Source organism: Fopius arisanus, unplaced genomic scaffold (assembly GCF_000806365.1).
Source record: "Fopius arisanus strain USDA-PBARC FA_bdor unplaced genomic scaffold, ASM80636v1 scaffold00025, whole genome shotgun sequence".
Classification (NCBI taxonomy): Eukaryota; Metazoa; Arthropoda; class Insecta; order Hymenoptera; family Braconidae; genus Fopius; species Fopius arisanus.
The window spans coordinates 1012503-1027471 of NW_011887764.1; the positions used below are offsets into that span (position 1 = coordinate 1012503).

Sequence of the window (14969 nt, forward strand, 5' to 3'; positions counted from 1 at the left end):
TCTCCTTCTATATGGAATTTATTTAAAATTTGTTCCAGTTAAACAAAAGAGTGATATTGTTCATGTTTTTTTATATTTCGAAAACTGAAAGTCACGAAAAACTGTTGCAGGAAATGAAAAAAAAAAGTGTCCTGTAAAAAAAAATGGTGGAAGGACCTCCCCCCAGGCCTAATTATCGGCCCTCGACGAAGGTGGGGGGGTGTAACGGTGGCAATTCCTGTGGCAGTAACGGTGGAGTAGACTCCTCCAGCTAAAACTCCTCGAAACGTAGTTGTGAGCCGAGAAGCCACAGCAGAATTCCCCCGAGGAGCGGTGAAAAAAAAAAAAAAAAAGGAGAGCACTGTAGTAAACCGTACGAGTAACCGAGACAGTGTTATCCCGCACCATTGAAAAGAAGGGGGACAGAGTGGGGAAAAATGGACTGGGTTGGGGCACAGAGTTGCCCCTCGGTTGGAAGCCTCGAAAGAAAGACGGGGATAGTAGGGCCCCCTCTTTCTACCCGCGTGTTCTCCCCCCCTCTTATCCCCCTAACCCCCTAGCAGCTCGTTTCCCCCCCGCCCCAACAAATCCACTGGCACTTCTCGTCAGTCGACGACGAAGAGACTCGTACGTACGTACGACCAACTCAAATTCAAACAGTGACTATTCCCGGATTCAATTTCCACTATTCACTACCAATTCTGGGGGTAATAATCAGGGGAGAATTATCAATCTTGTGAAAGGGTGGAGCATCTGGGTGAGGGTGAATAGGACGCCAACGCGTGAAACGTGGGTCAAACGATAGTCATTAAACCCTCAAGACTCTATCGAAATTAAATTCCCTGCGACTATCAATAAGAGGTGACAAGTGATTATTTCACGGGCTAATCAGAGGTGAATTGGCTATTGTTGTTTTCGGCGTGTCCTGGGGGTCTCTGAACCCTCCGAGGTGTTAACTCTGATAACGAGAGAACCGGGCCAATTCGAATTGTTATTCATACTCGAAACGATAACCCCGTTGTTACAGGCTGAACTAGCCATTGAACATTGTCAACTATACCAGCGGGTCATATCAACGGGGGAAAGGGGGGATTTTGTTGAAGAGGGGCGGGGAGGGAGGTGCGTGGACAGCTGGTACAGCCGGTTTTAGCGTACGTTTTCTCGTGTCCGGTCTCGTTCCAGCGTGACGGATGAAAAGAGCGGGGAGCCAGAGACTTTCGTATTCTCGGGGAATTGATAAATTGAATCATGTATAAACTACTCGGTGGACTCAGCCAGTACCTCAAATGGCAGGACATCAAGACCGATTCCATGGTATTTCGCATGCACAATACATTTACCACGGTATTGTTGCTCACGTGCTCCGTTGTTATCACCGCTACTCAGTATGTGGGTAATCCTATATCCTGTATAGTACAGGGATTGCCGAATCATGTCATCAATACGTACTGTTGGATCACGTCCACCTTCACTATGCCGGATGCTTTTAATAGACAGGTGATTTACTGTTTTTTTTTTTATTTATTGTAGATTAAAACGCGCTCTACGCGCGGAATTACCGCCGAATTTCTAGTTTTTACTGCAAATTTATAGACTTTAAGGATAACAGGGAAAATTTCTCAACCGTTTGACATTTTGGTTGAATATTGATATTTAGTACTGAATTGCACTGGGTTTTCGGTGATATAGGAGTTTTCAGTATGTGCTTTTTTGAAAAAAAATTATATATACATTATTTTCTCTGAATTTTTCAGGTTTTGAGCTTGAAATATCAAACGAGTGACTGGTCAACTGAAGTTTCAGGGATTTTGCTCTTACAAATTCATAATTTTCATGTAAAAATCCTCTCTGCTCCTGAAACATCAGGATTGTCCTCGAATTTTCGGGAATATCCAAAAATTTTTCTCCGCACCAAAAAATCATTAAATTAAATTTAAAAACGCTGGAGAGGAAGCTATCTGCTAACTTCTTCATTAAATATCATAAAAATCTAATTGATATTTAATGAGACTCATTACTCGATTTGAAAATTGATATGATTTACTAAATCGGAATATTTAATGAGCCATTATGAATTGATTAGCCACTAGTCTGCAATGACTAATAAGAATTCTAGCCTATTTTTCGTGTGGTAGTGCTAAAATTGCAACAAAGTCTGTGGAAATTGCATCACAAAGACAATGCCTGCAATAAAAGCTTTCCAATTTAAATGTAAAGTAGCATCAACATTATATTTGTGGTACCATTCGGTTTCCATCGACGAAGAAACGATCGTAACCCCGAAGAATTTCTCAACTAATGTGCCCATAAAACTCGTCCCCGCACCCTTCTCTCTTTATGCTTCTATTTCTGTAAATATTTTGACAATTTCCGGAACGGAATTGTCTTCAAGTTTGCAATTGGCGGACGCGGTTTACGGTTGAAAATAGAAGAAGCTTTTACCCTAGTCAAGCCGACTCAGTTAATAGGCAAAGTTTTTCGGAAATATCTCAGAATCTACTACAGATAGGAAATTCCCGTAAACACATTTTTTGCAGCTCTCGATTTATGCAGTACAAAGGGTCTTAAGAGAAATTTCGTTATCTTTGTTAGATCTCGAGATATTTCTCCAATACTCGACTAAAGAACAAATCGATTTACACGGGGAGTTATCGAGAAATATCTCAGAATGTATGAGAGGTAGTAGAATTTTTGTAATAACTTTTTTTGTGCGACTCGATTCGTTCTATGAAAAAGGTTATGAGAAAAATTTCGCTCCCTCTCTTGGATTTCGAGATATCTCTTGAAAACCTGACCAGAGCATAAGTGGGTCTATTACTCCGTCAAGGACTGACCTATTGGATTCAATTCCTCTCGTTGACGTTCCACCTTTTTTCACTGGAAGTCGATTCATTTCTAGGATCCCTCGAATTAATCATCAAAATCCTTTCCATGACTCGTCATAAACTTGAAGAACAAAGGTTGACAATTAAGTCTTACGTGTTCCGGACGTTAATCGAATACCAGGGTCTCCTCGTTTCTCACGTAAAGAGGTGGAATAATTGGATACTTCAGACATATCCTCACATCTTCGACGATAAAGTAACTCCTTCAGCTTCATGAATGTCATGCCCGCAGATTTCCCATGAACTTCTCTATCAAATTTTGGGAATCTCAGACATTAAACTTGCAAACTCCATTAGACCCGAGAGCGATCCCCACGAGACGAACGTCATCACCCACATTATGATGGTTTCATACACTAAATTTTTGATCACCTCTTCAATATGTTTCAAACAAACAGAGAAAAAACCTCTTAAAATTAAAAATCTTAATATCTCATTTAAAATATTCCCCAAAAGTTGTATTTTTTCCTTAAAAATAAAACGGAGTTTCAGTGCTCCTCAGAAAATATCGTTAATAATTTGAGAAATTATTATTTATATTATACTATTGATTCATTTTATTAACCTTAGAGTATTTTCACTTATGTGGTTATTGGGAGTACACGCAAGTGGATTTTCCCGAATTTAATTTCGCGACATCAAATCGAATTGCGACAGGAAATTCTGTAAAAATTTCAGATTTTTATGAAAAAATCCATGGAAACTGAATTTTCATTGGATTTCTTCCAGAGCATTACTAAAACACACAGAAGTTTAGGAAAAAAAATTATCTGACTTACGGATTTTAAATTTAGAGTGAACTTGAAAAATGACCTAAAATGAAATTTTTTCTGGGAATGTCAGGAATAATTTTTTAATAGTGTAATAATGTTCTTTTTTTTGGCAGGTCGGTTCAGAGGTGGCGCATCCCGGGGTGGCGAATGATTTCGGTGACGATGAGGCGCGAAAATACTACACTTACTATCAGTGGGTCTGCTTCGTCCTCTTTTTCCAGGTAATTCAATCCCCAGATGTTTAATAACACCTCACCGATTAAAAGTGATCGAAATGTCTGAGGTGGAGTGCAATTGCAGTAGTTATTTTATCTCGCATGCTGATCACCACTTTTCCGCGACAAGTGAAGCCAATCATTAAACCCGCATAAAAAAATTGATTGCATGAATTAAAAAAAAAAACTTGTGATCATGCCTATCGAGGATTCAACCGCGTTACGGTAGTGGTCTTGATGAGTTTTTGTCGTGAAGGAATGAGAGACCAAAGATATGAAATCCATGACATGGAATTGGGTAACGGCCCCCTAAAACCAAAAAATATCATAAATAGGAAAAATTCACCGTAAAACAAAAAATTAGAAAAAAATTGAGTGAGAAATGGAATAAGAATGGAAAATTGTGAAATTCCAGGCAATGTTCTGCTATCTGCCCCAGTGGTTGTGGAACATCTGGGAAGGGGGACTAGCAAGCACTCTGGTGATGGGACTAAACCATGGCCTGGAGAGTCAGGAGTCGATATCGACGAAGAAGGGCGTCCTGATGGACTACCTAGTGACTCACATCAAGGTAATCAAGTCAGAAAAACAATCCCTAGTTACACATCTCGTCACGATTCCCCACCGAATCTCATTACCATAATTGCAAAAAGATATCTCATCGCTCATTGTTTTATGAAATCATTCTCCTCCAGTTTCCGTTGCTCAGCATCACATAACTCCACGGTCTCTGAGCTGGTAGCCCCGACAAAGGCCTCAAGTTCCCGACCCCGGAGTCTATAATGTTTTTAAAGAAAAATTATGCATTTAATAATTAATAAAATAACAGTCATATGGACTTTTAGAATTTCAAGAGGGAAAGAGTGACTTTTGAAATATAAATTTTTCCATTAACCAACAGCTGATTTCATGTATATCATATTTAACAAATGTATGAAGATGAAAAAATTCGTGGACCGGATCTAGGATTTTTGGATACGAAATCAGATTTTTTTAAACCTCAACCCGGGGAGACTAGAATCTTCGGGGAGAACACTTGCTTAAAAATTTTGTAATTTTCACAAGTCTCAGGGTATTATCCCATCAACAGTAGTTTTGTTTTCTCAGCGCAATTCAAACATCTCGGCATTTTTCGCGGAAGTTGTAATTTATCGAAAGAGCTGCAAAATATTCGCCAGATAAGAAACCCCTCGAGACCAACGAAAAAAGCGTTGCCCTCTCGTTACACTCAATTCCCCTCATTGAATCCAATTCCCTTCAACTGATTCCTCTTGTTACACCCACAGCGTCACAACATGTACGTGTATCGGTACTTTGCATGTGAAGCCTTGTGCCTGGTCAACATAATCGTCCAATTATACCTGATGAATCGTTTCTTCGACGGTGAATTCCTGAGCTATGGTTGGCGAGTCCTGCAATTCGCCGACACTCCACAGGAGGAGAGAATGGACCCAATGGTCTACGTCTTTCCAAGAGTGACAAAATGCATATTCCATAAATACGGAGCATCGGGGACGATCCAGCAGCACGATTCTCTCTGTATTTTACCCCTGAATATCGTCAACGAGAAGACCTACATCTTCATCTGGTTCTGGTTCGTTATTCTCTCGATGCTCCTGGTGGGTCTGATGCTTTACAGAGCTGCAATAATCTTCGCACCAGCAGTGAGACCCAGACTTCTTCAACTTTCAACGGCCAGGAGACTCTCCATCGACACCTGCAGAAACATCACCAAGAAAATCGACCTCGGGGACTGGTGGATCCTCTACGTTCTCTCCTCGAACATGGATTCTCTCGTCTACAGGGATTTCCTCGAGGAACTCACCAAGAAAGTCGGTAGCACATCGGCACCTGTCAATCCGTAGGACCATTCTCTAGATTATTCGAGTTTTTATGGGATCGATTCCCTTTTTCCCCCTGATTTTCCTCGATTCTCCGATTTCTACTTTTTGATATAGTATATTGAGGGGGACCATCACTTTTTTATGTTATGATCGAGGTAACTTTGTCATTCCGAGCTGCTCAATTCCATATTTTTAATTAACGCACCCAGAAAAATGAAGAATTCTGTTTAAATATATGGTTATATTTAACGCTATTTACTTCATTCAGAATTAACAAAGTGAGAAGTGAGATAAATTGAATTGAATTTTTTTTTAAATTATTGATTTATCTCGAAAATTATGAATTTAATCGAGAAAAATAAAAAAGGTCTCTGAAGATTTTCTCCGCAAATGAAAAATTTATGGGATTCACTGGTGTTTAAAAAAAGTTGTAAAAGCATTTTTCTGGGTGTAATTCTCCCTTTTATCGAAAGCGGAGGAGTTTTTACTAAATGTCTGAGATCTAAAATTCTCTACCCCTTTTAGATTAAAAGATATTTATGAAAAGTTGAATTTATTATGGGAATAATTAAGCCATTCCTTCGGAACTTTATTAACATTTACCCAAGTCTCTGCTCTTCCGGGTGGAGACAGACTGATAACGTGAGATTTTCAGTGAAATGGAATAATCATGAGAAAGCAGTGACAAACAAAAATGATATTCTACATTAAATCTGATAGTAACTGTCGAAAATTCTGTGCGATGATCGTATTAAGGATGTTTACACAAAATCGCAACTTATTTTTTATAAATCACTTTAAAAAAAATGAGAAATACACTGGTCGGGCCTATATGGATAAGAAAATAATCGAGAAAATGACGTTCATCATTTGAAATGAATATTGCAAATCTATTCCTAATCCCCTAAGATCTGATGAAAAAGACGAATTTGCTTATTAATTTAAGAAATTAAAGAAATGATTGAACATCCTTAACATATTAAATACCCGGATTTTTAACTGCCCATTGTGATAGGACGATGCGTTTATATTTCATTAGGATTAGGAGCCAATGGTATCGAATGGCACATGAAACATTTTACACCGCACAACAGCCACTGCCATTGTTCCAACAAATTTCTACGGACGAAGACAATCAAAAGGTTGTGAGATTGTTTACGAATTTTATTATAAACCGATGGATACTGTTGATAAGATAATTAAACATAATTTTTTAAACCTTTGGGTCCACAGAAGCTGTAATTTAATGCTTCAAATAGGTAATTCAGAAACACCGAGAGTGATATAGTAAAGAATATAATGTAATGTTTCAATACTGTGGAGAACGAATTAAATGGTGAAATCAGATTGGAATTCATGGAGTTTTGCTACGTCCTTGCGTACAGCGATTCCCTTCTCTTTAATTTTATAATGTGATGGTGCGAATGCTTTTGTGGCCTTCCCAATACCGCATTCGCCAATTATCAGATGGTAAACGGATTTTTCATAAACTGGAAAATCCGTTCGTTCTGAGAATTCTCGATGGTAATTATCTTTTAAATAAGCTAACTTTCATTTTTTATTTTTATCATGTTAAAGTTTTAATGGAATTGCAATGAATTTAATTAAAAACTTTTATTAATAAATGACCAAAATTCTAGACTTGTAAAATTTGACAATTTTTAGGAATTTTCTATTTCTTTATGTCGAAAATATCGAACTTCAATGAAATGTCCATTAGACTTAAAATTTCAGAGAAAACCGGATTTTTCGATTCGAGGAAAAACTCGGTGAGTTCTCGAAACTCTTTCCTTGCTCATTAATTTTCATTAGCATAGAATCCGAGGATCCAGTAGCTTTTTCTGGAACTATGAAATGAGTTTGAGGAATTGATTGAGCGGCCTATTTGAGGATGAAAATTGATGATGACGGATGATTCAGGTGGAATTAAGGTGAAAAAGTGCTTAAGATAAATGAATGAAGGCAAAGTCGTCATGCCAAAAAGATAAAGTACGTACCCTCGAGTACTGTGACGCGTGTGAAGCGTGATTTACTGGCTTTGGTAAACATTATTTTGGTGTCTTGGCTATGGTGAACATTCTGGCTTTTGTATTTTCATACCTTTGACAATTCACGTTGTTACGAGCTTTGGCGCATTCGAGCGAACTTTATTATTGTTGGACTGTGGGTGGACAAATTCCTGTAACTTGACCCCATTCCATCACTTCTTTATTGTTTATCCTCATGGCTTTCGTTAATTAGATGTTCCAAAAATAAATTCATTGACATTTTTACGAGGGCTGCAACGCTTCAGGTCCACTCCATTTTTTTATTTCAAATTTTTTTCCATTTTCGTATAATTTCAAAAATATATAAAACCTCCGTCAATGCCACATTTTTTTCGTTTATATAAAAATCTATAAAAAATCTATACAAATTTTCTCGTACATGTTTCAAAAAATATTTTTTAACAAAAATTGAAGACTTCTTTATAATATTCATCCATAAAATTAATTAAAAATTTCGTGGAGGTATAATAATTTTCCTGACATTCCAAAGGGAAACGAGGAAACTTTATTAGAAAATTGTCAACACATTGCCAATTCTCGCTGGGTATTCTTGTTGTTCTCCGATCTTCCATGTGTCAAAACTCATAAAATCCCCCTATCTCTCTTGCATATGAGCCTGAAGTATATAAATACCCCTAAACCGTTTTTTAAAATAAAAAACACAATGATAGGGTGGGTGGCGCCTAGACATGCAGCCGCCTAATGTGAGACTGTCGTGCGTGTTGGTTGACGTGCGCAGAAGAGTAAAATACAAATCATAGTTTAACCAGTCTGCCAAGATGAGCTATATTTTCACAGTAAAAGCACAATAGTACAAGAACAGTAGTGGCTGCTCTGATGAATAAAGAAGAAATAGCGAAAGCTCTAATTTAGCGTGGGAACGGGCGAGTGTCAGGGTATTAAAAGAATCTTGAGGGGACACGGTGTTATAAAATATAAAAATAACATTTGTCTCTACGGAATAAACGAATGGAGAATCGGTCCTTGGATGATTCTTGGCAGACGAAATAGGCACCAGGCGCAGTAGGTCAGGCACTATGTTTCAGTTTCGAGGGAGCTATCTCGCACGAGAGCCACGCGTGGATAATCGCGCCAAAATATATTCAGTGAACAGTTGGAGCCTCGAGGATTCATTCAAATGTGTTTGGGGTAGGAAAATTTTCGGTGTTGTGGTAAAGTGGGGAAAAAAATCCACCAGGTCGCGATGACGGGGAAGATGAGGTACCAGCGGTCCGGCCGGGTCCATCCTGAGTAGAACAGGCGGGGGATATCACGTGTGGCCCATCGCCAGGGATGAACTGTCCTGGGGGTAGCTCTGGCAATACCACCACCCTTTGCATTGGCAAACGTGAGACTCTCGACTTCGAAGTCATGGATGTCATCGGGGCACTTTATTTTTTGTTTCATGTGAGTTTTCCTTTTAGCCACCGTTTTTTCAGGAGTTTTTTTTAATGGTTCTTTAGTGTTGTGAGCACGGAAAAATTTAAACATCAATTGTCTGAATTTTCAATTATACGAGTTTCAGTTCAATTCCAAATTTCTCATTTATCTTGAAAATTCAAAAATTTTGATTTCTCATTTAAAGTTTAGAATCGGTGTAAATGACGATTATGTGAAGGCAGTTAACGATCATTGTGATTTATTGAATCTAATTCGTGTTTACATTTTTCTGGAGAATAGCAAAGAAATTTTTACATTGCGCCAGTGTTCACTATTTTAAAGGCATAAATTGAAATTGAAGTATAGAGATGAATTCTTTAATCATATTTTGTTCCTAAAAACCTAAAACTAACAACTCTAGATTTACACATGTCCCTTCACCAAATGAGTCACTCTGAAAACGTTGACTTATCTCTTAACACCACATGAAAAAAAGCGACCCCATTACCATTTCCATCCTGGGATTAGTCCGGCAACGTGGGCGACTTATCCAGGTACAATTCTGGTGATTCAGGTGAGCAGGATAAAGAGCGAGGGAATACTGCTGAGGCTGCACGTCCTCACAGCTGCATTAATGCTGACCTTCTCCATAATCGTATCTGCCAAACAAGCCGTGGGAAATCCGATAGACTGTGTCCATACGAGGTAATACCCATCGAGAAATAATCGTACCTATAACGAAAAACCTAAGAAAATAAACCAACTAAACAGCCAAATTTGAGTGTTTCATAAAAATTCTGCGGGGAAGAGAATTTTTTGGGGAATTGACTTGGACGATTAATATATTTTCACATTTTGTAAAAATTTCTGTTTGTAATCCATAATATTCATGTGTATAAAAAAATGTAACATGTACAATATTCATCTGGAATTGATATTTAAAAGAGTCATTATTACCAAAATATCGGTGTAAATTCTATATAAATTTCAAACGCAGTACTCAGAGGATGCAATATTTTTTTTATCAACAAAATAAGGAAAAAATGGTAGAGGAATTTGTGAGCGCTCTAACAATTCTGCGCAGAGGGAAATTCATTGAGGAATTCAGTTTGACAAATTCCGCAAAGATTACTTTATTTGTGGAGGATTTTTTACGTAAAACCGAGAGAGCCTGCATTTTTTTTTTACCAACATATAATTTTTGTTTTGATCGTTCTGGTATTGCGATGGACCAGGGACATACCTGTGGAGGCATTTAACACATACTGCTGGATACATAGTACTTATTTTGTCACTGGAGCGATGCTCGGCGTTGCTGGGGTCAATGTCGCATTTCCCGGAGTTGCGCCCTCGGTTTATGTGTTCAATAAACCACGACAGGAAGTTCAACAGAATAATCGACGAAGCGATGCCCCGGTGAAACAGGTTAAATATTATCAGTGGGTCGCTTTCACCCTCATTTTCCAGGTAAATCATTGTTTATTTCATTCGGGATAATGGGTTCAGCCACACGATTAAATAGTTACGCAGTTGATGAGCTAATTGAATTTACAAAATTATGGACATTCACATTATTTAATAACAATACTTTGAATTCTCGACACTGCGTAAGTGCCATTTACTGAACAAACGGGATTTTCAAATGAACAATCATATGATATCGAAATAAAATTTTAAAAAGTGATCAAAAAGTAAAAGATACTTTAAATATCCATTTTACTAAGCCATATTTACCTTATTTACATTGAAATAAGAAAAAAGTCACAATTATTGCTCAATTACAATTTATCATTTCCGTGTGCGCGCATTTTAATAGCTTTTTTTTATTTCTAAAAACAGCGTCTTTATGCGCAACTAAATCCCCACTATATATCTACTAAACTATTAAGTTCTTACCATTATCTCTTGCAATTTTTATTTATAGAAAACGAGCTCTAAAAGCGATTTAATTACAGTCTCCCTGTTCTCGATTCTGTAATGACCCATTATTTATAAAAAAATGCTCGTTATTGTTGAAAGATTGATTTTTCATGTACCTCAATAACGAAGACATTCAAGAATGTCAACAAATATTAAAATAAAAAAATAAATGATTGCTTGGAGCTAAAAGCGTATGTCTCACTAGAGATCACTGTGGGAAAAAATCGATTGGGATCGATTCGAGAGGATCTTTTAGGGTTGTAGTAAACAGCAGGCGCGCTCTATCGAACGTGCATTGAACTCTGAAGAAGAGATCAAATCGACCGTACCGGTAAGAGGATCAACGATGAGGAAGTGGAGGAAAACGTGCGTAACAATTAACAGTCTACCCACTCGAAAGTACTAGTACTCTTGAGCCGACGCGTCGGCCCCTGAGATTCTATATTATTTATACACCAAATGCTCAGGATAGAATATGATTTATCATCACTCGAGGAATAACCAGTTACTCAAGCCACTCGAGCTTGATCGCCGCTAATTAGTATCGTAAAAAAAACTATATTTGTTTTAATAATTTCGTTATTTATTGCTGAATCTTTGTCATCTTCATCTCTACTTGGCACTCCGACAGGATTTCTTCGGATACTTTCACAAAGACATCTTATTTTAAGATTTCAAAGGCTTCACTTGAGACTTTTGAAGATCGTAATTTGAGTCGCAGATTAGTTTTGGTGACTTAAAAGAGTTCGCGAGAGCATAAACTTCACTTGCAACTTCTCAGAATTCCAATTTGAGTCGTGAAAGTATCAACTTCACGGTCTTCTCGAGCCATATATGATAAATTAATTTCATGTGTTAACTCTCAAACTAATTATTGATATTTAAACATTTTAATTCGCTTCTTGGAATTTTGAGCTTGAGTCATTTCCTCATTTTAAGTCGAGTCGAAAAATTTTGAATCACTTAAAGGATTAAGTGTTAATAAAATCTCAAGAATTTTTCCACTCTGAATCTATTTATGTATAAAAATTATATCAAATGCATTAAAGTTAATTAATTCTTGTCTATCGGAATCGTTAATATGAGACATTCGTGACAATCTGGATTTAGGATGATTCGAAGCTCTATTTGAATTTCTCATTCATTTGAGTTATTTTCTACTTTATATCCTATAGCTCGTGAATTTTCTGTATGATGTGTTCATACTGTTCGCGTCATTAGGTCATTTTCTAAGAAAACGTGAATTTATGGTCCGGAAGTAAAGTCGTCGCCGCAAAAAGATAGAATTCAAATGGTATTCAACAATTCTCATGGGATCGTCCTGAGAAAAAAAAATGGGGATGAAACCGTTGGACGGGCATTTATTAACGCTTGGGCTGTTTCACTGGTGCCGGAGAATGTAAATTCAACGGAACAGAAACGCAATATGGGTTCAGCAATAATTTTCTAAATGGCCAATGTCCCCATTTTCTCGTTGTGAAATAGACGAGTCATAACAACTTGAGACGTGACGAATTGGCCCTTTGTAGCGGATTTATTCGAATACAGAAGGCGCTGTTATTCTGATCCCATTTTCCCGTGTAAATATTCGAAATTTCGTCTGTGATGATTTATCACTGGAGTAAATCTGTCATCTTGTACTCAATTATGCCAGTCTGGGATTATTAACATTATCGTCTTGAGTTGTCCGTTGTCAAAGCAGATAATTCGAATAATTACATCCCCTGAACTATTCATTCTAATCACATCATGATTATTTGAGGAGATAGATTAATTAATTGAGATCTCAATAATAAGGCCACGTTTTCTCTAATTACTGATGAATCTCTATTGGAATATCATGAATATCTTTCTGTTTATTTGAATTAAATACAACTCTTCTCTGATTCAATAAAAATGTATTTGATTCAAAATTGTCAAGATATTAAATTTATCTCAATATTGAATCTTTTCTGAAGAATGAAAAATGTGATGATAAATTGTTTTCTTGAATTCAGTAAAAATTCGAGGGGATATTGGTAAATTATTTATTTACGTTGAGGTGAATAATTTTTCATCGGATTGGAATGGGAATTCACGACATATTGAGACCATGGCCTCTCGGGGGAATTTTAGTCCAAAGTGAATTTCTCAAGTTGAGAGATGGTGTTTTGAATTCTACGGTACAACACATCCATCAGATAAATTGACTTGAGTCACTTAATTTTTATTTTTATCGTCAGGAAAGTGCCAACTTTAATGAATTATCGAAGAATTTAATTTCTTATTGTATTATTGTTATTTGCATTGTGTTTTTATTACTGGAAGAACTATTCTCAATTAACTGAGAAATAATGCTAGGGGCTTTTTACGGGAACAAATGACGAGATAAAAGGAAAAAATAGCATATTCTCCATTTCTCCTGCAGTTTACGGATGTAACAGAGGGAAAATTGCATGCACAACCCGTGTGATCCCCATATTTCCCCGAGGGAGTGCTTTTTAGACGACAGGATATGAGGATAGATGACGACAAAGTCTAATGTAATCTCATCCTTTCCAAAGTAAACGAATACCCGCACAAATCCTGCTATTCATTTTTCCAAAAATAAAATCGAGCTTGTACCATATTCCAGTGGTTTTCAAGGAGACAGATTGCCCTTTGTTTGTCTCTGGAAGATTCACCAGAAAAATTCGGAACCCTGTCAAGTCGTTAAATTTAACTCCTACACTGTGAGAAATTTCGTGAATTTCCAGTAACGATTACAGTTGATATCTCAGTCTTACGGGTCTTAATTCAGTTTTAAATCTGTCATAAATCCCACAAATTTAGGTGAATGTAATGCATGTTTAGACAGTTTTTTATGTTCTCAAAATATAAATATGAGAAAGTCGAATATGACACAATGATTGATGATTTCATGTGATTTCAAAGTGACAGCAATTGACTTTGGAGATTTTTCTCCCGATTGCATGATTTCAGGACTGATTTCATATGAGAATTTTTTGAATTGAGAGTGACACCGCGATTTCACCAATGAATAACCCCTCGGAAAATGAGCAGTTGGACTTTTTAATGGAAAAAGTTTAAATAGAAAAATTAATAGAATTTCGGTGAGGAAATAGTAAATGACTTAGATTCACGTGTTGATTTCTCACCTATTTATAAATACGTATTTATTTCCATGGGGTGTCAAAAGATGAGACCCCGCGAGAAAGCAAAACCGAGAAACCCCCGTACACAGATCTAACGTCAAAAGCTGGATAAACAGAGATCATCGGGGGTCCGTAACTCGCTGTTTAAAAAAGGAATGTGAGGCCGCACTAGACGGGGAGGGCTGATAAAAGAATCGACCTAAAAAACGCGCATATAAAAACTAACAGAGATAAAAAAAATCGAGAAATTGAGGTGCGAGAAAGGAGGAGAGACAAACGTTTCATTTATTTTTTCAATCCGTCGTACCTCCACTTCAATCCCAAACACTGAGAAAAATTTGAACATCACTGGAGACCAAACAAACCCATTAAATTTCTTTTACTCCTCTGAGATATAATTAAATCGACAATTACTAACAGAAGATTTTTCCTATTATTTTCAATTCTCAATTACAAACTCCCTGGGAGTCATTCAATTAAAATATTCATTCATATTTACCTTGTCCTAAAATTTGGAAATTCAATTTGTAAAATTTTAATGGAAAATAATATATATAAAAATAAAATGCATACTCTACATATTTTTTCATAAAAATTAGAGAAATTGAAGATAAAAATGATCAAAATGCGAATTCTTCTACGGGATAATTTTTTCGATGACCAGCCCAACAGCGAATAATTCCGAAGGATTGAATTCCTCTGAAGATAATTTACAGTATAATTTGCTTCCGGGCCTCATCACCTCGTCTGGACACTAATGAAATTATTCCCTTCATCAGCAGCTGGTGTCC

The 14969-nt window shown here is 37.0% G+C and overlaps 2 protein-coding genes across 3 annotated transcripts; both read left to right on the forward strand.

The window, feature by feature from the left end:
• Window positions 1-586: 586 nt before the first annotated feature.
• On the forward strand, window positions 587-7049 carry ogre (optic ganglion reduced). Of its 2 annotated transcripts, none has more exons than XM_011301956.1 (4): window positions 587-1476; window positions 3751-3858; window positions 4268-4423; window positions 5139-7049. In XM_011301956.1, the coding sequence occupies exons 1-4, from the start codon at window positions 1228-1230 to the stop codon at window positions 5715-5717; spliced, it is 1092 nt and encodes a 363-aa protein (XP_011300258.1). In that variant the 5' UTR covers window positions 587-1227; the 3' UTR covers window positions 5718-7049. The 2 variants fall into 2 exon arrangements, with proteins under 2 accessions (XP_011300258.1, XP_011300259.1); XM_011301957.1 differs by lacking the exon at window positions 5139-7049 and adding an exon at window positions 4548-4637.
• Window positions 7050-8633: 1584 nt separating this feature from the next.
• On the forward strand, window positions 8634-12019 carry LOC105264841 (innexin shaking-B-like). The gene is made up of 4 exons (XM_011301989.1): window positions 8634-9151; window positions 9699-9829; window positions 10360-10591; window positions 12014-12019. Exons 1-4 carry the CDS (start codon window positions 9038-9040, stop codon window positions 12017-12019), a joined length of 483 nt encoding a protein of 160 aa, XP_011300291.1. The 5' UTR covers window positions 8634-9037.
• Window positions 12020-14969: the final 2950 nt, after the last annotated feature.